The sequence below is a fragment of the Andrographis paniculata genome, unplaced genomic scaffold (genome assembly GCF_009805555.1).
Source record: "Andrographis paniculata isolate CXL003 unplaced genomic scaffold, ASM980555v1 Contig80END, whole genome shotgun sequence".
NCBI lineage: Eukaryota > Viridiplantae > Streptophyta > Magnoliopsida > Lamiales > Acanthaceae > Andrographis > Andrographis paniculata.
In genome coordinates, this window is record NW_026137618.1 from 4,198,336 (window position 1) to 4,226,203 (window position 27,868).

Sequence of the window (27,868 nt, forward strand, 5' to 3'; positions counted from 1 at the left end):
ACTGAAAAAAAATAAAATAAATAAATAAATAATTATTATATATATATATATATATTTCTTTTTCGCATACTGAATTTGTGTTTTCAATTAATTTTTTTACACGATTTTTAATATATAATATAATATTATTTTTAAAAACTTTAAAACTTAATTTCATACACAAGTCATTGTATATCAAATAAAAAGTATATTTTAATTCAAAATATTAGACAAACAAACCCACTATAAATTCAATTATTTAAACCGTGTCACTGTGCTGAACACCACATCACCACATAATATTACTATAAACAGTACACTTTATATATAATATAATGCAAATACCAACAAAACAGATATGTTATAGTCTTAATATAATACAAATACAACACATAAACTATAAACTGACAATATGCTATAATCATATACAGCACATAATAGTTAATTTATTTCCTAGCATACTTTTATACAGCCCGCTTGTTATTATTAAAAAACCGCACATAACTTTATTATACATAGCATATGATGTGTGTAATAATAATATGTACTGTTTGCATATATCCTTAAACACATATATATATATGAGAAGCTGCACGGATAACTACATGTTATTACGTAAATGTCCTTAATAGTGTAATATTTGTTATTTTGAACAGTTGTACGAAATGGTAATATCGTAGACAAGTATGACTAAATTTGTCAATTAACCCCTGCGTTGTCAATTATAGGATATTGAGTGTTATTCAGGTTTGTGTTTTTTCAATTCCATTTGTTATTTTTGTAGTGATTTACTTATAGAAAATATATTGATATGGACATCATTTTGTAGATTGTAACATTTATTTTAATACAATAATTTAGTTACAATATTTTAATGTTATGATATATTAAAAAATGCATTTGAAACTAATGCAGGGGTTTTTGAGTTTGTTGGACACACAAAATAAAAAATATTTGACTCCGACAGGACGGTTGATCAATATATATCATTTTGTACATGAATTAAATATTTAATTTAGTTAAAATTAAATAGTTAAATAATACATAAATAATGTCTAAAAATATAATTCAACAAACAAATTAAGTAATTTAATTTATACACTAAAATCATTACAAAATATAATTAATAACTTAATAGTTGCAAGAATTAATGGGAGCAGCGGGAAGAAAGTAGGAGTAAATGCAGGAGTTGGGGGAGTATGGCAGTTTTAATGCATTCGCACTGCAGCCGACCAGCCGTCGCTTGAATTCCGCAGAGCAGCCGACTTCGCTTACCTCTATGCAGAAGTTTCTGCGCTGAATAAATGCAGCCTACCACCTATAAATGTTTTTGTTTGTTCTTACGCAGAATTAAGACAACCTTCATTCAATTAATAATCGTTATAAACGAATTTTTGCACTAATTAATACAAAATTGATCTTTATTAAAAATTACACAATAAATATTCAATAAAAGAAAAGTATATTACTATTTATTTAAAAATATTTATTACGCCAACATTAAATATTTAAATTATATTTTCTTATAATATTTAATTTAGCTAAATTAACACTTAAATAGTGCCTAAAAATACAATTTAATAAACAAATCAATTAATTTAATTTATACACCAAAATAAGTATGAAATATATACTTAAAAATTAATAACTTCATAGCGCAGGAACTAACGAGAATAGCTCGAAGAGAACAAGAGTAAATGCAGGCTGACCGAAGTAAATTTAATGCAGCAGCCGACCAGTCGTCGCTTGAATTCCGCACAGTAGCTGACTTCGCTTCCTTCTATGCAGAAGTTTTTGCGCTGAGTAAATGCAGCCGACCAACTATAAATACTTTATTTTAATCAACCATAACTCCACCAGTGTTGGTTCTCTAAAATATATTTATATTGGTTCTCTATATGCGGCAGGTGACCTAAGACGTCGGAAGTTTGAACTCGTAACCTCACGGTCACAAATCCAAGCATGTGACTTAAGACGTCGGAAGTTTGAACTCGTAACCTCACGGTCACAAATCCAACCCCTACACCACTCAGTCATCCCTTACGGGATGACTATATTTCTTTCATTGATTGTATGAGGCGTGGCATGACATTTGGAATTAATGTATTTTAAAAAATATAAAAGAAACTTCTGAAGTTGCGGCAGAGAGCAACAGAGTTCCATATTTTTTTGTTTTGAATATACTTATAATTATTTTTTATTTTTTATATTTTTATATTATATAAAATTTTATTTTTTACATAATTATATATATATATTTATATATTTTATTTAAATTTATTTTAAAAATAAATAATTTTGATATAGGAAAGAAATGATGGTGGAAGGAGATATAAACTTTTGGTTGAATTTCTTTGATATGGATGGTTATGTGTATGGTCACAGCATACTCCATTGTGTTGTGAAAGAACAAAATTGTTGAAAAATTGTTTGAATGAAATTAGTTTTTTATGATTTTTTTTCCTTAAACCAAAAATTATAAAAACGGTATTCAATTGTGTCACTTTTAAATTTTTTTTTTTTTTTTCTCTCAATTATTATTAACAAATAATTCTAAAAGCTCAAAAAATATCAGTATAAACTATTCAGAGATCCCCAATAGATAAAGGCAGATAACATGAAGCCAGTAGATAATTCGAATTCTTGTGGTATGGAACTTCCGAGAGCTCCTAATCCTTCAAAATGTGTTTCTTTGGTAAAAATTTTTTAAAAAAAATTATTTGAATTTGATATTAAAATAATATATGATGGGATATTTCTAGAAAAAAAAAAAAAAATTGTATATTTTTCAAGAAAGACATAGTCGAAATAGTAAAATTGAACACACCTTCGTATTCTTGTTGCCTTTCCTTTAGGTTTCTCCAACAATGCGTTCATTCTGCTCGGTTTTTGGTTGTAGTTGGCGCAAAAAGGATTGTACCGTAATTAGTTGCGCATACATACAACATCCTCGAATCCAAACACAAGTGTTAGATTGTGTCAAATGCTGTAACAATGGAACACCTCAACGAACGAAGAACTTGACATAATATCCATATATACATACATTACAAAATCATACAAGGCCGAAAAGGTATTTATCTACGGCAATTCTTTCAAAACCTCACATCAAATATATTTTTTCTAACACAAAACTTCACATCAAATACTAACCTTTTGCTACTTTCAAAATAGTTCAAAACTTCTATCTTTCCGGGGCCATATCTTGAATTCCTCGAGAAGCCAAGTACACATTTCTGAATATAATGAATTATAATATACTAGAAACTTGAGCTTTTGTAACACTTCCAAAGTGTGTATCAAAGCATAAACAACTGAGGATTTTATCTCGAAGACATAACTTAAGAGGCATTCATCAATCGCCACATAGAAATCACGAAAATCAACCAAGGACAACATACTTTATTTGCAAGAATGCATCTAATCGAGCTATATCTCCAAGCACACCCTCCCGAATATAATGAATTACTCCCACCGTCCAAGAGAAAAAATATCCGTCTTAACTTATTGGTTGTTTGTCACAAATATATCCATTTCTTTTTTATTGTCTTATAAATAAAATCCTTACGGTTTAACATATTTTTACAACAATACATAACAAATTTTCTAACAAGCATAAGTCGTAAGGGCATCATTGTCTTCCACTCAACACAGCTACTTTTATATATGAAATACTATTATTCCTTAAACTCTGTATAAAAAGAAAATGATTAAATTACATTCGGACAGGAGTAGTATAATATACCATGAACTATAATTATCGAATATCATTATCAACTATATATATATATATATATAATCTCATGGAAAATAGGATATGCCAAAATTAGATTCAAACTTGACAATGTCAGCTCCAACTCGAACAGGGCAACAAGAATACCGGTGCATTTTTTTTTTATTACAAATTAGGGATCGAACAAGCAGTCAAGGAATTCCTTATTCATGATCCTCAAAAGTTTTAAAAATACAAAATGAAAGCTAAGGCCAACTTAAAAATTAAAATGCATAAAAGCATGTAAAAGCCATTGCTTACAATAGGAGCAGCTCATTGGCAGCAGACGACGAAAGTGATCCATCCCACCAAGCCTTCTAACTCCACACAATAGCAGATCCTCAATTCCACCTTCAAAAGAAGAGATCTTTCGACATATCCCGCAATAAAAAACATGACAAAAATTTACGACATTTAGGATTGAAACAAAAGTGCTTTAACCAACAACCACAATCAGACATATACAACATTCTTAGTTCTTCAAAAAATGAGAGTTAGAGCCTTCACTACCATCAAAAGCTCAACAAAATTTGTAGCAAAAGGTGAATAAATCTATTAACAAACCATACATGGTTCTCCTCAATCTTTGGGAGCCCACCATCGTGGCCGAGGAAATGTAATGCCCTGCTTTTTAGCTACTTCAAGAATGTCCTCACTATTCAAATCATCATCATCATCATCATTGTCGGCTGATTTGTCAAGACTTCGCCCGATCAGCTTCATCATATCCAGAAACGCCATTGAACCACTCCTTTTACCCAAACCATCATCGTTCCCATTGTCACCTCCATCGCACCCTATCGTAGCTCCATTTGATTTTATTTCCTTACCTTCCCTAGACCCCATCTTCCGGGCCTGGACAAGTTTCTTGACTCCATTCTCCCCCTCCATTTTTTCACGATCAGATCCATTTTCGACTACACAAGACTTGTGCTTAGCATCTCCATTGCCAATTTTACCTGCAACTGAAGCCTCACCTAAGCAACTACTTTCGGAATTTTTTTCTGCTCCGCTAGCTTCATCAATGGCGTCGACCTTTGGCAGTGTATATTTCACCAAAGTCTTAACAAGAGCTGTGCCATTTCCGGCTACAAAACACTTGTGCTTAGCATCTTCATTGCCAATTTTACCAGAAAGCGATTTCTCACCTAAGCAACTACCTTCGGGATTGTTTTCTGCTCTAAGAGCTTCATCAATGGCATCAACCTTTGGCAGTGTATATTTCACCGAAGTCTTAACATGAGCCGTGCCATTTCCGACTACAAAACACTTGTGCTTAGCATCTCCATTGCCAATTTTACCTGCAATCGAAGTCTCCCCTAAGCAACTACTTCCCGAATTTTTTTCTGCTCTATGAGCTTCATCATTAGCATTAACCTTTGGCAGCGTATACTTCGCCGGAGTCTTAATCCGGCCAGGTGAATCGTCCGGAGCAACATTCATGGCGGAAACGTCATTCTCGGCAGAATCCTCGCTACCCGATGCAACTACGTTAGTTTTATAACCTTGCTTAGGTTCGACAGCGGCGTTTTCATCTTCTCCATTAATGTCCTCGCCTGGAACCCTAGCTCTCTTCGAGGCGGCCTCCGTCCCAGTCTCGTCATCCGAAACCCTAGCTCTCCTCGATCCGCGGCATTTAACCCCTAAATCGACAGTCTTCAACTCGTCCGGGGGATTTTGGGTCACCTTCTCGAAGGAGATGCGGCATTGATGATCCGGCGGGGGGAGGGCTGCCGCATTCTCCGCCTCAACGTGTTCCGATAATGAATCGACGCTATCGGGAAGGGAGAACATGTAGACTTCAGTGAGTTGGGTGGGCGTGGAATCTGGCGAAGAGGAAGAAAAGAAGTAGGCGGAGGAGGAGGAGGAGGAAGAAGAGGAGGAGGTGTCGAGTAACGAAGCGGCCGGATTGGTGGCGGCCGCCGATGGGTCTCTCTGCTTCTCTTTGGCAGCCATTGCTGCCTGGTGCGATGGTAGGGTAGGGTATCCGTATTGGTGGGATTCAATGGCAAATTGGGGGGGTGAGTTTTTTATCTCATTTTAAATTATAGTGTAATAATTTAAATTTTTTTTATTAATTAATTTGAGTTTATCATCGAGGTGTTGGTTTGAACATTGCTCTTATTCTAGCTCATATTCAAATTATTTAATATATATATATTTATAATTTGAGTAATTTATTTTACAATTATTTAAGAATATAAAATTTATTATACTTTAATATTTTAAAAAACTAACAATAACAATAATAATAAACTAATACTCCATTCGTCCAATAAATTTAATACATTTGAGTCTGACGTGAAAATTAAAAAATAAATAAATTATTGAAAAAATAATAAAAGTATTGAAAAAATAATAAAAGTAAAAGATTGTTTGAGTGTTTTCTAAAATTTAGTTTGGAATAATGAAGAGACCGATTTTATTAAAGAATTTAATATTCTTAATAAATAAGTGTTGAATGAAAAATAATAATTAAATATAAAATTTGTTAACTTCGTCAAATTTAGTAATGAAATAAATTTAGCGAAATGACTAAAAATAAAAATAAAAATAAATTTGGTGGACGGAATGAATATATAATTTTAATTTTTATAATTATATAATATTTTTTCAAAACTTTAGTAAACTTTTTAAAGTAATTTTAATTCATAATATATAATTTAAAATTTTTTTTTTCAAAAATTTGATGATAAGCTAAAAGTTGAAAGAACATTAGTCTTTGCAACATTGTATCAAACAAAAACAATAATGTCTAATATATTACACTTGCATATAATGCTTTTTTAAAAAAAATAATAATAAAAAATAAAAAGTTAGAATTCATCTTATCTCATAGTTCACAATATTAAAAGAAAAAATAGTTTGTTATAAAAATAAAATAAAAAATAGTACTCCCTCAGTCCCACATAATTTGTCCCTATTTTTTATTTTCGTTCGTCCCACATAATTTGTCATTTCTATTTTTGGAAATATAATTATGCATTTTAATCGCATTTTAAATTTTAAATCTATAATTATTTTTACTAATACACTTCTTAATTACTTACTAATTATACTTTACCTAAATTCACGTGTTTACAGTAATACACCCATATTACATGGGACGGAGGGAGTACAAGAGTACATACAACGAAGTTTTTTCTTTCCCTTTCTAAAACTCTCATTTCCACTGATCTAAATTTTAACTAGAGAATTTCGATTAAAAATTGAGTTAGTCCTCGTGCAGGTGACACCACCATCGACGGTATCTTTTTTCTCTTATTTACCCTTCTCTCTCCCTGTCTCTCTTATTTGTCCTTCTCTATCCCCATTCGGACTTTGGTGTTCTTCTTCCCCCAACACATTCATATTCTCATCGTCGATGATTGCTCTTCTCCCTCTTGTTGTCATTTCACAGTCCCTACGCCCGGTCGAGGAAACGATCTTCTTCAATGGCGACGGAGGTATGATAAACTTTGCAGCAATTTCTTGTTTTAGGGTTCTAATTTTATTTTCTTTTATTCTTCTTTTCTTGATGTTTTAGAGATTTGAATCGATTGTTTTAGTTAAAGGTTTAAGATTTTATGTTTGATTAAGATGTTGGATTAAAAATTCAATTGTGGATTAAATGTAACTATTTGGGTTATAAGTCAGATTAAGCCTATATTAAGTAATTTATTAATTTATTTAGTAAGTGTGAGCCTCTATGTGCAAAAACCTGGTAACTTTTTAATCGAGTGATAAGATCAATTATTAATAAGGGATATAAATAGGGTTATGATCTCAGGTCCAGGCGCAACAACCATTACATTTCATATCTCATACTGGGAGTAACGGCAAAAACCCTAGCGGTTTTTTTCAGGAGGAATTGAGCCATAGGCTTGAAGAAGACAAACCCTCCGTTAATTTGTAGATCCGAATCCAATAATGCTAATAGAATAAGGTTATATTTAATTACTTTATTTTTATCTCAATTATTACAACATAGTAGATCCTGACTTTAGGGTTAAATTCCTGATAAGTTCCAATATTTGATGTATAGCCGATTTGATTGGGACGAAGGGTTTGGCGAAGATTGGGAGATCGATAGAATACAGGTTCTCCATCGCCAACCTCCTTCAGACATTGGCAATTGCCGATTTGATTGGGATGAAAGATTTTGTAAAAATTGGGAGTGAATATTGTGTGCAAAGAAAGAATTTCAAAGGATCGAAGGAAAAGAGCTGCTATGTTTGTTTTGAAAATAAAAATCGATACATATCGAATTAGAATTGATACATAAGATACACGTAAGTAAATGGAGGCTTTTAACCGACCCACCAATGTATGTGCTCTAAAGTAATTCAATTAAAACATATTTTTCATACTCCCTCCATCATGCATATGTGTGCTCACTTGGCTGGGCATGAATTTTAATAATAGTGAGTAATAATTGTTATTTTTTACTTTTATAGTAAAATCAACTACAAATGTGTAATGATTTTTTTCTTAAAAAAGAAACGAGAATATTTTTCAATGACAATTCAAAAAGAAAAATGAGCATAAATTTGAATGACGGAGGAAGTATTATATTTCATTGTCTACTCCATCAAAAGTAATATTTTTATTTGAACTTTTAACATTTATGTTTAGTTTCATATATTTAAAAAATAATAATAATAAACAAGCATATAAAAGCTTAGTGATTTCAAAAGGAAACAATAAGAATCTAAAATCTATAGGAAAAACAAATATAACGAAGAAAACATACAATTTTCCTTGAAAAAAATAGAAATCATAAAACTATATATTTATTTCATCTAAATTAATCCAATTAATTTGGTTAACTGGTCCGTCATATTTTTATTCACCGATTAATCGGTTGCATAAATTACGAATTTTGGGTTGGATTTGTGACCATGAGGTCATGGGTTCAAACCCCCGACGCCTCAGGTCACCTGCCACACATGGTTCGCCTAATGTGACTTTTCCATCGGGCCTGGTATGCAGGGTATTAAGTTCGGCCTGGACAATATTTCACACGATAATTTGGTTATACAAATATTGGAGAGTATCAATGGCTATTGACACATTTTAATTAGTTTTCTACTCCCTCCGTCCCAATACAATAGTCTCATTTTTATAAATAAACATATCACTATAAAACTATCATTACTTTTTCATTATTATTACACAATTGTCACTATTTTTACACTAATATACTCACAAGAACAAAAAAGTCTTTTATCTATACTTTTTATCCACTAGCAATATAATATCAATATTCCTTAAATCTCGTGTCAAACACAACTCAGACTATAGTTCTGGGACGGAGGGAGTATTATATTAGTGTGTTATTATTTTATTTTTTTTCTTTTAAATGATATTTCCTCTGTTCTAGATAAGATGGACGTGTTACCGTAGATACAAGAATTTAAATAAAGTATAATTAGTAAGTAATTAAGAAGTGTATTAGTAAAAATAATTATTAATTAGTAAAAATAATTATAGATTAAGATTAAGATAAATAAATAGTTTAGTTAAGATTAAAAAAATTATAAATTACAAATTTTATAATATGATTAAAGTGTATAATCAATTTTTCAAAAAATAAAATGACAAATTATGTGTGACGAATGAAGTATTTTTCTAGCATAATTGTTTAAGACGGCTGATCCTACGTTGTATGATGAAATGACTATGGTGCTGATTTGATTTGATCCGATCAGCTTGTGGAATAAAGAAATACAATATATATCATACATAACAATCATATTTAAAAGAACATATATGTAACACCCCCAGTTGGCATGAGGTCGTCACCTCCTACTTCGGGCCCCATAATACAGTGTTAAGGTTAAAATTAACCATAAAACGCATTATTATATAAAAAAATCTGATTTATAAATATTTACAAAACATACCCCTTAACAAGAGGTTTTTTCGGTTAAAAATTTACATATAATACAATAGACGTAAGTTCACTCACTCAGCCTGTCTTTCTATATCCAGACATCCCATGTCTTGGATGTGCCATGCATACCTGAAACAAATATTTTCTTAAAAGCAGTCTAGAATTAAATCAATTTTAAGAACTAACGTGAAATATGTCATGTCATGCCAATAGTGAAATGATGCAGTACAGATATCAAACTCGACAACAATGTACATCCACATATATACATATATACGTCCGCCGAAGTGAGCAGCCGGAATAACCTCGGCTCCATAATCATAGGCTCACTACATCTGTCTAAGTGAGCAGCCGGAATACCCTCGGCCCCGTAATAACAAGCTCACTAAACCATCATCAATAAATAGCCGGAAAATCCTCGGCTCAAGGAAAGACCTGATAAACCCATAATAATATAACGGTCATCCGGTCACTCCCACATACCCACCATACGATTCCCACAATCAATACATGGATAGCCGAACGTTGTCACCATTAACCACAAGACGCCCCATAGTTTGTGATAACGAAGATAGGACCCCCACTGACTAGCCCTATCCCGTGTAATGTAGTAGAATCCGTGCAACCTGGAATCACCCAAGAGAAACCCGGAAACTCTACTCCTCCTCGCACGCCCTAACGGGATCACGTTTGGAGTTTGGCATATGATCCTAAACTACCGGTAGACCTCACTAGTGATCAGTCCAATTAGTGGAACAACACCGAACACGAATGATTAGACCAAATACGTCTCAACTACAATGGGTCTAATCCCTGAATGACCGTGCGACTAAGTCACCCAGTTGTCCGACTACTATCGTCCACTATCGCCAAAGTGTTACGGTACATCGGGATCGAATATCCTAATCCCAGATGATGCCCTCGCCTAGCACTACCGCACACGGCGACTAAACGATAGATCCATAAAACATATCCGATAAACCATGCAATATGTGTGCAACATGCCAAATAAGTGAATTTACCAAAAAGGGCTAGTGAGACAGCTCACTTATCTTCCTTTTCATAAGTTCATTAACACGATCAAATACGTATATCAAATATCATAAACCGTGAAGTCTCCCACATGCATACGCACACATATATATAAATATATACATGCAACAAAATGATTCACATTATATCACATTAACATATTAATCAAAATCGCATGCAACATGCATATCTAATTTCTTAAAATTAGATTTAATTCCCTACTGCTTACCTCTTATAGACACTCCTAACTTTTGCAATCTCACTCAAATCTCATCGAACGTACACCTGCCCCATTATTTACTCAAATCAGCTGAGCTATATGCTTATACATAGGAGCTACCTGCTTGTTCAAAAGCTAATTTCTATAGTTAGCTCGTTGGGTTTCAAACTTTTATATTTAGTAGACAACGATATTCTAGCTATAAAATTCTTATACCTCATAATATTTATATCGCCCGATTACTAAATAAAAGTACTTAAAGATATAAATAAACAGCCAGGTGCAGTACACTGCCGTTTTCGATTCAACTCGGATCGATACGAAATTCTCAGAATATAATGCTAGGACTACAAATAGGCTATTAGCTAAAGAAATTTGTCGATTAAATAGCCAAATAGCCAGTTATAAATTTTTAAAAAATTTCTAATTTAATATTCCCAATATCGAAATTCATATTAAAATCTATAATTAAATTCTCCGTATAACAAAAAATACAATACCCAAATCAGAATCGAAATCGAACTGCTAACTCTTTTTATTTCTTCTCTTCATGTTTCTTCTTCCTCTGCGACGCCTGCTTCTGCCTTTCTTTCTTCGCAGGTAAGATTTGATTTCTTATATATAATTATATTATTATTATATATATTATATTATATTATTAACGTTATTATTATTATTATTATTATTATTATTATTATTATTATTATTATTATTATTATCTTCATCATCATTACTTTTATTATTATTATATTATTATATATTTTGTATTTTATATTTATATTTATCTGTTTAACAATCGTTTCAATCACAATTCATATATAAAATAGGAATAAAATTTATTCTAAAATATTAATTTTTAATTTCAAAATATTATAAAAATATTTATTTGCTATAATAATATTATTTTATACACTCCAAAATCAGAGTATTACAATATATTTTGTTTTAACAAAACATATATTGTGTTATGTAGAAAAATGTACTACTTCTTCCGTCCTACAAAGATATTAACATTTAATTTTTATACGTAAATATTTTAATATTAGTATTATATTGGATTATAGGAAAAAGACAAAAAACTTTTATTAGTATTGCGTAATATAAAAATAATGACATTTGTGTAATATATCTTAAATGGAAGAATATTTATTATATTAGGTATGTACTACAAAATTTTTAAATTATGAAATAAAACATTTGTTTTGTGACAGACGAAAATTAAAAGTAAAACCATTTTTATGAGACGGATGAAATTTATACTTTTATTTTATATTTTGATCAGATTAAATTAGCATCAATCACCATCAGATCCGCGCACATTGTTAACAAGTATACTAAGGGTGTGTTTGTTTGGGGGTTTTAGATTTTGAATTGGGATTTAAATAGTTAAAATTTTGAATTTGAATAGTTGTATGATATGATATAAATAGGTGTTGATGTGATGTTTTGAATGTAAAATTGATTTTTTAGTATAATATAAAAAATGAAAAATAGATGTTTGATTTGATGTTTTTGGGAAAAAAAAAAAAAAAAGGATAAATAGTGGATTGAAATCCAATCCCCAAACAAACAGATACAGAGAATTGGCAGTAGAGAAATGGAAATGTTTATATTTCTGTTGTTTGTTTGAGTAAGAGAAATGGAAGTTGAGAAATAAATCATTTCTATTTCTCTATTTTCATTTCTCTTGTATATTCAGAAAAATTGAGAGAAATGATGTTCCAGTATATATATTTTTATTTTTTTTATTCTTTTCTTTACTATTTAATTTTTATAATTATTTATATTATATTATTTTAGTTTTACAAAAAATTATTTTTAATTTATCATTCAAGTATTTAATTTTTTACAAAAATTTATGCTAAAATATGATCTTACAAAACTTCATAGATAATGTATAATTTTTTGTTTTAAAAAAAATCACCATAAATATTTTTTCATGATTCTCACTAGCTAAAACTCTCTTTTGTTAGATTAATAATTTATTATTGTCCGATCATTCATTTTTTTTTATATTTCTTAACTGAATTCTCTATTATACCAAACACTCCTCAATTTCCTTTCTTTCCAATTTCAATTCTCTACTGTCATTTATCTGCAATTTTATTCTTTGTACCAAAACCCCCTAAGTATATCTTATGTACTGTTACTATTACTATTTATTCAAACACATTCTTGTTTTGCAAGTGATTTCTAATTTGTTTTAATTTGTGATACTTTTGGTTTGTTTGTTTACAAAATTTTGATTTTAAATAATAAAATTTTAAATTAAAATAATTAATTTATGTGATATTTTAAATATAAATTATATTACTCTTTTTGTCCCATTAAAAGATTACAATTGTTCATTTTCGTCTGTCCCAAAACAAGGTTACCATTTTCTAATTTAGTAATTGTACTATCTACTTCACATAATAAATATTCTTTCAATTTACAATATATTATACAAATGTTATTACTTTTATATTACACCATACTAATAGGGGTATTTTTGTCTTTTTTACTATAATCCAATATAATACTAATATTCAAAATTCTACGTGCAAAAAATAAATATCACCCTTCCAACCGGACGGAGAGAGTATATTGTAACATAATAAATAAAAAGTAAATATTAAATTTAGTATTTTTATTTTGTTTGGAAACTTATAAAATAAAAACTAAAATATCACATACATCGTGTTAATATAGACTATAAAATAGTTTATAGTACTCCCTCCGTCCCATAACAAAGTATCCATTTTTTCATTTTAGTCCGTCCCATAACAAAGTATCAATTTCCTTTTTTAGTAACTGTACTATCTACCTAACATTATAAATATTCTTACAACTTATATATTACACAAATATCATTACTTTTATATCACACATATTAATAAGGTTATTTTAGTTATTTCTACTTTATTCATACTATATCTCAATATAATACTAATATTTTTAAAACTACGTGTAAAAAGCAAATGAATATTTAGTTCCAGGACGGAGGGAGTATTATATATAATTGTCTATATGCTTAATACGTTGGACCGATAAAATTTAATTTTTAAAAATTAAAATTGGAACATACTCAACCGATTATTTGATGATTGAAAATACGAGTCAATGAATCAAATTAATTAGATTAATTGAGATGACTCCATATTATATATTTATTTGATATGAGACTTGGCTATAAGATAATGACGTGTAATTAATTAATAATAATAAATTATAATATTATCTTATTATTTTATATATAATTAATAATATTGATAGTTTTAAAATAAATTTAATATATATAATTTAAAAAATTAAAATATTTATTTAAATATTTTAAATATTATATTGCAATAAAAATTCACGCAATATGAATATTATTTTATAGAAAATTATTTAGAAAATATTAAAATAATAAAGATATATAGTATACAAATATTTGTATATATGAAAAAAATATAGAAAAATGCACCCCAAAGTTTATTTAATTTGTATCTTAAACTATTTTTCAATAATTTAATTCGTGTTATTTTTAATAAAATACTCCTCCGTCCCAGTCAAGATGATCATTTTACTTAAGGATACAATATTTTAGACATCGTAGATTAGTAAATTATTAATAATAAGTTATGATATTATTTTATATTTTTATATGAGTAGTGTTGTTGGTATTTTAAATATTTTTAGCATTATAAATCAATAAAATATATACAATATGAATATAATTTTCTAGAGAATAAAATTTTATATAATACAAATAAATAAAAAATTAATTAATTTATTTATAATTAACTTAAAATTAATTTTATTAAAAATAAGAAATTTTAAATATAGACAAAAATATTTATTTATTAAAAAAAGATAAAAATAAAGAAGTTTTGAACGATGCTACGTGTAAAAAGTTATAAATTTAATTAAATTAATTTATATTTATTAAATATATTTAAGATGAATAAATTTATTAAAAATTAAAAAAAATTATCTTTAAATGGGACTAAAAGAAATAAAATTGGTCATCAATTGCTGGAGACGGAGAGAGTATTATATTAAAATATTATTTAAATAAAAAATAAAACAAACTAATCTTAAATGTTGTAAAGAAGTTTAAATCAGAGTGCCACTTGTAATTTCATAAATTTTAATTATATATTAAAAATTTATTAAAATAAACAACAAATACACATTGAATAAAACACGATAAATATGCATTGGGAAAATGAATTCACGTGGATAGTCATAGGATCCGTCCGCAGTCCCAAAGCCCCATCAAATCCGTACCCATATAGATTAAATAAATAAATAAATAAATAATCTGACATCTTCACCAACACCAACCGCACTGTCTATGGGATGACAATGGGTCGGGATGGGTCGGATCCGACCCGAATATATAGTTGGATCCGAATTCGAACCAGACCCGATGATATCCGGACTCGAGAATACTCAGATCCGATTCGAACAATACCTGATAGATCCGACAGATCCAATTTTTTCTTAATTCTTAAAATTTAATTTAAATTTAGACCTGAACCCGGACTCGATATATATTAAAATTTATATATCTTATTCAAAAATATTATAATAAATAGATAAATAAAACTAAAAATATATTTTTAATATAATCTATATTATTAAAAATTAATTTTTGCATATATATAACTAATATATTAGTAATACAGTATATTAATCCGATCCGGATCGGGTCCGAGTCCGGGTAAAGTCCACCCTTGGACCCGAGACCCGCCCTGAATCCGATAAAAGTACACAATACTGAATCCGGACCTGAATCCAATACTCGAATATTTTAACTTGATCCCAAATAAATGGGTCAGATCTTAGGTCTAGACCTATTGGCATCCCTAACTGTCTACAAGATAAATACTCTCTCCCCATAATATATTTTGCCAAATTACACTACCTACAAAAATTTAGGTAAAATTTAATAAGTAAGTAATTTAAAATATATTAATAAAAATAATTATATAGTAAATTAAAATAACTATGGTATGTTTCTTTAGATGAGTTTGAAAAAAAAAAAAAAAATTGTTTGCTTTGGTAATAAAATAATGTATGATAGGATGTTTTATGAGAAGAAAAAATGTATTTTTTTTTGGGGAAAAAGCAGAGTCCAAATAATAAAAATATGGAGTTTTAGGCAAAAGAAACATACCCTAAATAATTTAATTAAAATTTTAAAAATTAAAAATTATGAAATATAAAATATGGTTAAAGTATATAATTATATATCTTAAAAAAATAATAAATTATGTGGGACGAATCAATATAAAAAAAATGGACAATTTATATGAGCGAAGGAAATATGATTTAAGATGTGACAAATAGAGTATATTAATATAGAGCTAGCAATGAGTCGATTCGTGTCAGGTTAAATTACTCAATCCTAACCCTGACCTATTTATTATCGTGCTGGGTTCGTGTTGATCCTTATACATAATTACGTCGAATTTTTTTTATTCAAATTCAATTTTTCTTGTCGTGTTTGCGTGTTATGTTAGTTTTTATTAGTTCGAGTGTATGTATACAATGAATTAGATTAAATTATTTAAAATTGAATTTAGTTGAAATTAATATGTGGGCTAATTATTAATTTAGAATTGTTTTACATATATAATAAATATATTATTAATATATTATAATCGAGTTGTTGTGTCTGATTCGAGTTGAAAGCCCCAATCATAACTCGACCCGTTTATTATATTGTCCGTGGGCAACAACAAACGGAGGATGTGAAACTTGAACTCGAAATCTAAAACTCTGATATCATATAAGAATTTGAGGAAAATTATGAAATTGAATTATTAAAAAAAAATAGGTATAAAAAAAAAATATATATATATATATTAGTGGCTCTGACCTAAACTAAAATAAACAATACAAACTAGATATCTATATCTAACAGTTACATAATTATTTTTGTCAAGTAAAATTGTTAATAACTCCTTTATAGTTTTGAAATTTAGCGTAAAATCTCTCTATACTTTAAAAATTGCATGACACCCCTTTATATTTTAAAAAATGTTGCATGAAACCACACCACCATATAACCTCCCTTTTGTGACGAGGAAATAATTTTCTATCTATATGTCTTGCATAGCGGAGGTTTTATTCAATATTTTTGAAAGTATAAGGGGCTTGATGCAATTTTTTTAAAGTAAATTAGAGATTTATGTTGAATTTCAAAACCATAGAGAAGTTTCATACAATATTTTTTAAAATATAATAGAATGCTATCCAATTTTTAAAGTAAATAAGAGATTTACGCTGAGTTTTAAAATTACAAGAGAGTTACGAGCAATTTTGTATTATTTATTGTAGAATACTTTTGAATGGTACACACTAAAATAATTTTCCCTTCATCCCAAATAAAGTGTAATATTTGATTTTACATAGAAATTTTAAGTGAATAATATTAAATATGATAATTTAACAATTAAATGATCTGATAGAAAAAAAAATTAAATGAAATAACATGAAATATTAAGTATAATTAATTATTTATAATTTAAAAAATATTATAAAATACTTCAAACATACTTAAAAAAATAATACAACCAAAGGAATAAAAGATACTCTCACTAAAAAAGATTATATTTTTATTAATATATTAACTATATAATAATAATAATAATAATAATAATAATATTTTAATATATATTCTCCACCACTCATAATAATGTCACTTATACATAATAATAAATAATTTTATTATTTTTATTTTAACAAATAACATTTTTTTATTGTTTTTCAATTATTCCACTAATTTTAATTTGATCTTTTGTTTGATTAATTTAACATTAAAATAGTACTATTATTTATTATATCTAATTAAAATTAAATTTTTTTAATTTTTTTAATACGATTTTTAATATATATAATACATTCTTATAAAAATTAATATTTAATATAAAATATTATTTTTTTATATTATCAAGACAATTTTCTATATCTTAAATTTAAAACAATTTAAATCAAAATCCAAAATAAACAAACCTTATGTATTCCTTCCTATTATAAAATAAATGAGAATAGTTCTTGTAAACTAAAGAATAATTATATTTTTTTGATAAAAAATAATAATTATATTTTGAATTTTAAATCAATTTATAAGTATACATATGGAATAATCTAAAAATTCAAAATTTATAAAATATTTTCTCGTTCCGTCAATTTTTATTATTATTATCTTTTTTCTTCATTCTATATAATTTGTTTTTTTATTTTATTTTTAAATAAGTATATATAATATTATTTTAAATTTTATAATTTATAATTTTAATTAAATTGATTAGATATTTTAATTTTAATTTATAATTATTTTTACTAATTATATTTTACCTTATTTCTGTATCTAGGCGTAACACTTTTAGGGATGTGTGTGTTCGAGGATTTAAATTTTGATTTAGAATTTGAATAGTAAAAAAAATTGAATTTAAATAGTTTTATAATATAATATAAATTTATATTAATGTGGTATTTTGAACGATAAATTAATTTCTAATGCTATAATATACTCTCTTTGTCCAAATAGAATGTAAACCTTTAGTTTTGACGTAATATTTAAGAAATAATAATATTTTAATTATAATGATTAATTAAAAATAGTGTATTGACATTTTTGTTTTTATTTTTTGGTATAAAAGTAATGATGTAATATAAAATAAGGGTATTTGTAAAAAAAAATAATGTATTTAATAAAATATATATACTTTCTAACAAGAGGAATGGATAAAATATAAAAAATTAATGTTTAATTTGATATTTTTAAATAAAAAATTTAATAAATAGTAAAAAATTTGTAAAGTGTGATATATGAACACATCATTAGAATATCTCTTGCTGTCACTTTTCTTGTTATCTTTACGATTACTTTTTAGATTTTTACTATAATAACTAGAACTAGTTACCTTTTTTTATTATCTTTTAGAAGAGATACAATTATTTACTATTTATTACCTTTCTCAATACCTTCAAACAAAAAAAAAAAAAGTATTTAAATATTATTCAAAAAATTTTAAAATTTTAAAAATTTAACAAAAATTATCTAATATATGTTCATTTATTCAAAGGCTAAATTGTACAAAATCCACATGAAATTGCACCAAATCTCACATACTTCTAAAACTGCGGCAAATTCCCTCGTGGTTTCATAAACTTTGCGTCTAACACCCTCAATGGTCCTTATTTAACGGTATTTGACCTAAATGCCTCAAACTACAAATAAATTTTAGAATATCAATTTATAAACCCCTAAAATTACAAATATATATATATTTTTATATTTACCCTAAAAAAATAATAAATATACTAAAAAATAGCTATTTTCTGATGTTTTAAAAGTTTATTTTTACTATTTTTCAGCTAAATATATATAAAAAAATGTATTTGTAATTTTAGGTGTTTAGAAATTGAGATTCTAAAATTTATTCGCAGTTTGAACGCATTTAGGTCAAATATCGTTAAATAAGGACCGCTGAGGGGTTAGACGCAAAGTTTATGAAACAATGATGGAGTTTGACGCAGTTTTAGAAGTATGGAGGATTTGATGCAATTTCATGAAATCACAAATAGATTTTGTGCAATTTAGCTTTATTCAAATAATTTTAAACTTTAAAATAGTAAATTATACTCCCTGTCCCATATCTATATATCAATTTGTTTTTTGAACGAAGTTTTAAAAATATTAGTATTATATTAGAATAAAGTAGAAATAAAAGTAAAAAATATAAATTAACCCTATTAATATTGTATGATATAAAGGTAATGACATTCGTATAATATATTGTAAATTGGAAGGGTATTTGTAATGTTAGGTAGATAGTACAATTACTAAAAAAAAAGAAATTGATACTTTGTTATGGGACAGACCAAAATGAAAAAAATAGATAAATTGTTAAGTGACGGAGGAAGTATGTTTCAATATATTAAAATTTAAAAATTTAATATAATATTCCCTCTGTCCCGGAAGTATAGTCTTGGTTATATTTGACACGAGATTTAAGGAATATTGATGTTATATTGATAGTAAGTAAAAATTACGGGTAAAAGATTTTTTTTTCTATTATGAGTGTATTAGTGTAAAAAATAGTGACAATTGTGTAATTATAATAGAAAATAAAGATAATTTTATAGTGATATAGTTATTTATGGACAAAAATAGTAAATAAAGACTATTTTATTGCACGGAAGGGAGTATTATATAAAAATATTATTAGACAATAAAAATATATAGAAATAAATAATTTATATATTATGTAAAAAAATATATATAAAAATAAATAAATTAGTATGAATCCTATAAAATACTCCCTCCGTCCCATATATTGCGTCTGCTGCTACCGTATAATTAGTAAATAATTGAGAATGTATTAGTGAAAATAATTATCCTATAATATAAATAATTATAAATTAAGATTAGATTAAGATAAGTAATTAGTTTAATTAAAATAAAAAAAATAAATTAAAAAATTTAAAATGAGATTAAAGTGTGTAATTATTTTTTTTTAAAAAAGTGACATGAAATATTAGACGGAAAGAAACTGCAACGTGGACATGATATGAGAGACAAAGAAGTAGTATATATATAATGTATTGAAGGTGATTAATATAAAATAATTTAAACGGTAGAGATAACAAAATAGGAGTAATATCTACTACTGATGCTTTTAGGGTGTGTTTGTTCGGGGGATTGAATTTTATATCTACTATTCACCTCATTTTTTTCTCCAAAACATCAAATTAAATACCTATTTTTCATTTTTTATATTATACTAAAAATCAATTTTACATTTAAAATATCACATCAACACTTATTTATATCAAAACTATTCAAATTTAAAAATTTACTATTAAATCCAACTCAAAATCCAAACCCCAAAACAAATACACAGTCGACAATTTTATTGGGAGAGAGAATTGAAAATAGACATAATAAAATAATCGTAATGAAAATATTAATATCAAGATTTGGTGGGATCGGATTTCGATATTTGGTCGCCACGAACCTCCGCGTGTCTCTCTCTACATATGGCCACCATTTTCTGATTCACTCTCTACACCACACTAATTCCCTCGTTTCTTTCGTCGAATCGAAAGTCTTTGGATCTTCGCTAGCCCATTCTTCTTCTTCAAATCGTCTGCCGTTTCTGGGCCACAGCTGATGCAGCAAAAGGGGAGACTCTTCGATCGAAGGTCGCGCACATTTTCCAGATCTCGAGTCGCCATCGAGAACTCTTGATCTTCTTCTATCGCGGATTTCGGTACTCAATTCGCATCAGTTCCTCGCTTTCTTGCTGGTCTTACTCTTACTGCTGTCCGGTTACAATGGCTTCCATTCCAGGTTCTGCTCGATACTTTTGGATGTATTGTATTTCCCACTTTTTGTTTAATTGAAGTTAATTGTGTTCGTCGAGAGTGAACGAAATTTGTGATTTTGTACAGAGCAAGAGCGTGAGGTGCAAAAGAGTTACTGGACTGAGCATTCTGTTGATCTGACCTTGGAAGCTATGATGCTTGATTCAAAAGCAGCTGATCTTGACAAAGAAGATAGGCCTGAGGTATGATGTTGTTGAGATCTAGCCACACTCACACACATTTATATATATATCGTTAAATTCATCAGTACAGTAGAGCATCTGTTGATCTACTTGGTTTGCAATTTGTGTTTTGGAGTGTTTTTGAATGTTTTGTAGTGTTTGTGTTTTGGATTTGAAGATATTTTAATAAAAAATCTATTTTGGATATGGTGTTTCATATTGAGAAAGAGGTGATGTATTATTGGAAAAGAAGATCCAAAACACAACGTGTGTGTTTGGTTTGTGTTTGTGTTTGTATTTCAAGTTCGGGTTTTTTGATTAACATTTCTATGTTATACTTTTCTTTGGTTTTGACCCTAAAGCAATCAATCCATCCCTAACTATGGATCGAACTGGGGTAGGCAAAAGGTTAATTAATGTCAATCAGAGAGATGAAAGAAAGCAAAGGATTTGAGGCTTTTATCTTCTATATAGTATCTAGAAAGGGAACGACTGCTTTTATGAGTTTCCCTCTCCGGTGGTGGTGATCTCACTTTCGGAAGAGAGTTTCTTAGCGGCAGTCAACATTAGGCTCAACTAGAAAATATGTAAAAGAGATTTTTTTTTCTTTTTTATTTCCGTCACTTTGGCATATATCAAAAAAATAGTGACATTTTATTTCGTACAGCTTTGTCAAATTTTTGATTTTTTATGTAGCGACAGGCTCATATATATATATATGTATGTTTGTGTGTGTGTGTTTGTAAAATTTGAACATTCTAGTGTTGAGTGTAAGATTTGATTGGTTACGGTGGCTTGAACCCTCAATAGCCATGGATATAAATATGCACGCTTACGTCCCTGTTTTCGTGCTCTTAGCGGCTCATCTTGAGTACAGAATGTGTCCTTCTCTTTTTATATATGAAGATATTTTGTTTAAATACTGATTATAATGTATTTCCTTTGTGCTAAGGAATGAGCTTAAGCTTCCATAAATTCTCTATACATGCAAAACATATTTTAAATTTATTCCCATTAGTCTGGGTTTAGTTCCGATGTTGATCTGCCATATTTTGTCGGAACTTGTTTCATGTTAAAGAAAAAAAAAGAAAAATACCGATTGTTGGTTTAATACAACATCCTTAAATCACTGGAAAAATTGCATTTGGAAATCCTTTGTTCATCAGTTTTGGTATTGGTAACAGACCAGTTGTTTTAGCTTCATGCATTCTAGCAGCTAGTTTTCTCGAATCCCATACTTTTGTGTTGTAGTTATACTAGTGTTGATGTCCTTTTCTATATGAGAATGTACACCGTACTTTTCTCTTCAAGTTTGCCTGTAAAGTCAGTCGTGTTGGGATGTTAACTTGAGTGGTTGCGGATATACTGGAATCGACCTGATGCCTTATGTATTCCATTTTGTCGTTGTCTTAAATTAAATCAGGTTCTGTCTCTGCTCCCACCATATGAAGGAAAATCTGTTCTAGAACTGGGAGCTGGTATTGGCCGCTTCACCGGTGAATTAGCTAAACAAGCTGGCCAGCTTGTCGCTGTGGACTTCATTGAAAGCGTAATAAAAATGGTGCGGCTTTATCCTGAGGAGTTTGTGTTATGTCGGGTTTTATGGCTAAATTTTTCTCATATATGCATGCATTTAAGCCTTTACTTTTGCTCACTATACGTATGTGTACATTTCTTTTCTTACACAGAATGAAAGCATTAATGGGCATTTTAAAAATGTAAAATTTTTATGTGCTGATGCGGCGTCCTCAGAACTGGATTTCCCCGAGGGATCCTTAGACTTAATTTTTTCAAACTGGCTGTTGATGTATCTAGCAGACAATGAGGTAATTTTCAATCTTCGGGCAGTTTCTTCGCTCATTGCTTGCTATTTTATGCATCATTTGATTTCTAATTTATAATTTTGCCTTTGTTTGTAGGTTGAGGATCTTGCTGAGAGAATGCTGAAATGGTTAAAAGTTGGGGGCTACATTTTCTTTAGAGAATCATGTTTTCATCAGGCTGGAGATTTTAAGAGAAAGATCAATCCAACTCATTATCGTGAACCGAGATATTATACAAAGGTTCTATGCTTATACATATACATTTACTAATTTCCACTTGCTGCAACTTTGTATCATCCAAAATATGATGTCGTTTTCTGCGAGTAATACAACTTTCGTTAAATGAAGCTGGAACTTGAAGTTGTTCATTTACACTTTGTGTGTGCCTTAGTAAACTCTCTTAGAAGGCAAATATGAGTGTCTTACGGCTTCTTACTATGGAAAAAGTATATATATTTAATTTGAATGACTCTTGTGGGATTTTCTCTCTGATCATGCAATTGTAAATTTGTAATTCCTGAATTTGATTGTGCAGGTGTTTAAAGAGTCTCACGTTCAAGATAACTCTGGAAATTCATTTGAACTTGCTCTTTTGAGTTGCAAGTGCATTGGAGCTTATGTTAAAAACAAAAAGAATCAGAATCAGGTATCGAGGTTTTGTGCTTTCTGCTAAAATTCATTATTTCCTTATTTCTTATGCATTGTTGTCGTTCTTTTTGTTTTCATTACCTTAAAAACTTGGGGCAGTCAGAGATTTTCTTGGTGTTTACTATATATTTCATCCGAAGTTAATACCATTGATCAAATGGTACTCTGTGCTCAATTTGAGTAATTTTTTTTGTAAAAAACATATGGTTTTGTATAAACCGTGTGTACACTAATTTTGCAGATCTGCTGGGTCTGGCAAAAGGTTGGCTCAGATGAGGATAGAGGATTCCAAAATTTTTTGGATACTGTTCAATATAAAAGCAATGGCATATTGCGCTACGAACGTGTCTTTGGGAATGGATTTGTGAGCACTGGAGGGCTTGGTATGTATTGCTAATTGCAGTTTCGACCACAATGGATTATCTGTTTTACCGAACCAGGTTAAAATGTTCCATAACCATGCTGTAAAAGTCGAAACAATCTTTATCCACAATACAAAGTTTGCTCAGTTATGAAGTGTTACAGATTCTTATTGCTTGAAGTTTAAAGCACCCTAAAAATGTCATATTTTCGGTTATGTATCCAGATTATACTTTTTCTTTTCTTTTTTTGAACAGTAACGACGAAAGAGTTTGTAGCTAAACTCGATCTCCAACCTGGCCAAAAAGTCCTGGACGTAGGATGTGGCATCGGAGGTGGTGATTTCTACATGGCAAAAAATTACGATGTTCATGTCGTTGGCATTGATCTCTCGGTCAATATGATATCTTTTGCTATCGAGCGTGCAATCAGTCTCGACTGTGCTGTTGAGTTTGAGGTTGCTGATTGTACCAAGAAAGAATACCCTGACAGTACATTCGATGTGATCTATAGCCGCGACACGATTCTTCATATTCAAGTAAGCATTCTTGATAATTCACTTCTACATTTTGCATGCTCTGCTCCCCAAAAAAGAAATGAAAATTTTTATGAAAAAATATGCAAAAAAATTTAACGGTTTTGAATTAACATTTTTCGACTTTCCCTTCCCACTTTTATGGATTTATTTCCAGGACAAGCCAGCATTATTCAGATCATTCTACAAGTGGTTGAAATGTGGAGGCAAAGTTCTTATATCTGACTATTGTAGAAGTGCTGGAACTCCATCACCTGATTTCGAGAAGTACATTAAGCAAAGGGGTTATGATCTGCACGACGTAAATGCTTACGGCCAGGTGTGTTTAAAAAACAAGAGATGTCGCCTAAATTTACACTCCGGCAACATCAAATACGTTCATTATGCATAACTGAACTCTTTTGTGTGCAGATGCTCAAAGATGCTGGCTTCGACGAGGTCATTGCTGAGGACCGAACCGAGCAGGTGCTTCTTGTCTCATTTCTTTGTTGCTGTGTCGCTAATTCGTTCTTATTGTAACAAAGATCGATGCTTTTTGTTTTCCAGTTCATTCAAGTTCTTGAGAAGGAATTGGATGCCATTGAAAAGGACAAGGAACATTTTATAAAAGACTTCTCCGAAGTGTGTATTCGTTTACCTATGCTTGATTATTTATTTTTTTATTTTGGTAAAATTGCTCATAAATCCCCTTAGGTTTCAAAATTCAGCTTTGTATTTTAAAAATTGCATAGCACCCCCTTATACTTTAAAAAACGTTGCATGAAACTCCACTACCATGAAATCTTCCTTGTGTGATGAGAACATGATTTTCTATCTGTTTGTTTTATATAGTAGGGGGTTTCATGCAGTATTTTTGAAAGTATAAGGGGCATAATGCAATTTTTTAAAGTAAAATTAGGATTTACATTGAGTTTCGAAACCATATAGGAGTTTCATGCAATATTTTTTAAAGTATTAGGAGCAGGAGCGCCATGTAATTTTTTAAGTAAAGGGGGATTTACGCTGAGTTTCGAAACCACAAAGAAGTTATGGGCAATTTGTATATCGCAGAATCTCTCTAAATTCTGTTCCTGTGGTTTTTGCAGGAGGACTATAATGATATAGTCGGGGGCTGGAAGGCTAAGCTTAAAAGGAGCTCGTTGGGGGAGCAGAGGTGGGGTTTGTTCATTGCCAGAAAAAAGTGAATTCTGCTCGAGAACATCGATATTGGTTTGAATAAGATTTTCGAGGTTTGCTTTCGAAAAATTCCCAGTTTGTGTGTAATTCAATCAAGGTGATGCCTGTGACAGCGATGATTTCAATTCCTGTTGTGTTTGCTGAACGAGACGTTCTGTTTTGATTTTTACAACTTGTGCGCGCGTACTCTTGTTTTTTCGTGGCTATACTTGTGTTTCTAAGTGATGGTTTATTTATTTATCTTTTTTCATGGTGATACTTTTTTTTTTTTTTTAACGTTGTTTGTAGTGATTGTGTGAACTATTATCATATGCTGTGGTGATACTTGTTAAGTGATAGTTGTAGTATTTCTGTGGGCTTTCTGTGCTAAGGATCGGTAATTTGCACAACTATATAGTTTTGCTACATGTGGATCTTCTTGCTCGATTATTTAGTAATGAATTCATCGTATCAGTCTTTAATGCATTTAGTTTAGGATCAAGCAGCTAAAGAACATTAGGGCAGTAAACATTGAATTTTGTTGAACTTTAATAGTTGAGAAAACAAAACAAATTAGTTGCTATAATGGTTCGAAAAACCACTAAAGAGGTTGAAGGGGATTGTATTAAGATAACTATTGAAACCTCTACCAAAGAAAAAAGAAAAAAAAAGTAGGGAAAGTGAATAAATGCATTGCCATTTTTTTTCCTTTTGAGAATGTCATTTCCTTCAATACTTGCAAATCAAGAAGTTGCGAAGTTATGATTGAAATTATTGGACTATAAGGGGTTGGTCTAACACCTATTAGTTATTATGAGTTGAAATGATTACCCTTTTAGAATATCGTAGTCGACACAAATAAGTTGAAAGAAAAGCACAGCACATAGGGTGTGTTTCTTTTAGTGTTTGGTTTGGGTACAAATAAGTTGAAAGAAAAGCACATAGGGTGTGTTTCTTTTAGTGTTTGGTTTGGGTTTTATATTGTGCTGGTACTATAAGTGGAAAATATATCGTTTTGATGCAACTTTGCATTGTTAAATGATGAGTTAAGCGAAGAAGTATATGTGAGCCAACCACTAAGATTTGACAGCATTACCGGAAAATATAAAGTTTTGTCTATGCGAAAAAGTTATTTATGGGCTTAAGCAAGTTCTTTGTGTTTGGTACAACAATATTAACGAGTTCTTACGTATGAACGGGTTTGAAAGAAGTATTAACGAGCTAACATCGGATGTAAAAAGGCAAGGTATAATTGGCTTACTCCTAGTAAATCTTTATGTTGATGATATGATTTATGCCAGTTCATAATCATATCCCTAGCTTATACAGTTTAACATCAATTAAAGAAATGTTTGAAATGAATGATTTGGGAAAGCACAACCATTTTGTGAGCTCAAGGAAACAATTTACACTTCTACACGGGTTCTTTTAGTATGTTTATATTTTACTTAAATGCTTTCTAGGAGACTTCTTTAAGTGGATCTTTCGAAAAAAAAAAAAAAAAACATAATGACATAAGTAGCCTACTTAATCAATTTAATCTCTTATTCAACATCGAGTATATTACGTACTCTCCGACTCATATCACTATTCAACTCCAGAAATATTACATGTTATAAAGCATGACAACAAGACAATCATACTATTACCAAATGACAACAAGACAATCATACTATTACCAAATGTCTGAAAATTACAATCAAACAAAACACATTGACATCAAACAATTGCGAATGATAAAATTCAAGTATATATATATATATATTTTTGTCAATAATTCGACTTGACTCGAACATATGTAAAACTAGTTAATTCTATTTTTTACATACGCTAGGTTTTCCCTTTTTCTTATTTTCAAACTTGATTTGATTCTTAATAAATATAAAAGGGTAAATTAGAGTGTTCTTATTTATTACGTGAAATTTCCTTGTGTTAATGGA

General features: G+C 29.3%; 2 protein-coding genes and 1 long non-coding RNA gene across 8 annotated transcripts; 1 reads left to right on the forward strand and 2 right to left on the reverse strand.

Annotated features, from left to right (window-relative positions):
- Positions 1-1,587: 1,587 nt before the first annotated feature.
- On the reverse strand, positions 1,588-5,776 carry LOC127241126 (uncharacterized). Of its 6 annotated transcripts, XR_007836461.1 has the most exons (5): positions 4,321-5,776; positions 4,013-4,102; positions 3,133-3,215; positions 2,807-2,928; positions 1,588-1,778 (listed from the first exon to the last, which is right to left on the reverse strand). XR_007836461.1 is itself a non-coding variant. In XM_051260030.1 (2 exons), the coding sequence occupies exon 1, from the start codon at positions 5,705-5,707 to the stop codon at positions 4,331-4,333; it is 1,377 nt and encodes a 458-aa protein (XP_051115987.1). In that variant the 5' UTR covers positions 5,708-5,776; the 3' UTR covers positions 3,237-4,102; positions 4,321-4,330. The 6 variants fall into 6 exon arrangements, 2 of the variants coding, with proteins under 2 accessions (XP_051115987.1, XP_051115988.1); XR_007836462.1 differs by lacking the exon at positions 3,133-3,215 and having other exon boundaries at positions 1,590-1,778; XR_007836464.1 differs by lacking the exons at positions 1,588-1,778; positions 2,807-2,928; positions 3,133-3,215 and adding an exon at positions 2,951-2,965.
- A 3,700-nt stretch (positions 5,777-9,476) lies between these two features.
- LOC127241049 (uncharacterized) lies at positions 9,477-11,471 on the reverse strand. Its single transcript, XR_007836439.1, has 3 exons — positions 11,379-11,471; positions 10,888-10,943; positions 9,477-9,755 (listed from the first exon to the last, which is right to left on the reverse strand). It is a non-coding gene; the product is annotated as an uncharacterized LOC127241049 (long non-coding RNA).
- A 9,404-nt stretch (positions 11,472-20,875) lies between these two features.
- On the forward strand, positions 20,876-26,199 carry LOC127241061 (phosphomethylethanolamine N-methyltransferase-like). The gene is made up of 12 exons (XM_051259952.1): positions 20,876-21,211; positions 21,313-21,428; positions 22,831-22,968; positions 23,096-23,233; positions 23,327-23,470; positions 23,766-23,876; positions 24,120-24,261; positions 24,496-24,776; positions 24,931-25,092; positions 25,185-25,238; positions 25,320-25,394; positions 25,859-26,199. Exons 1-12 carry the CDS (start codon positions 21,196-21,198, stop codon positions 25,955-25,957), a joined length of 1,476 nt encoding a protein of 491 aa, XP_051115909.1. The 5' UTR covers positions 20,876-21,195; the 3' UTR covers positions 25,958-26,199.
- Positions 26,200-27,868: the final 1,669 nt, after the last annotated feature.

What these genes read in the sequence shown, in the direction of transcription:
- LOC127241126 (XM_051260030.1), bottom strand. Translation starts at nt 5,707, where the DNA reads ATGGCTGCCAAAGAGAAGCAGAGAGACCCATCGGCGGCCGCCACCAAT.
- LOC127241061 (XM_051259952.1), top strand. An exon ending in ACACGATTCTTCATATTCAA is followed by an intron (nt 24,777 to 24,930) that starts GTAAGCATTCTT and finishes ATTTATTTCCAG; the next exon opens with GACAAGCCAGCATTATTCAG. An exon ending in ACGTAAATGCTTACGGCCAG is followed by an intron (nt 25,093 to 25,184) that starts GTGTGTTTAAAA and finishes TTTTGTGTGCAG; the next exon opens with ATGCTCAAAGATGCTGGCTT.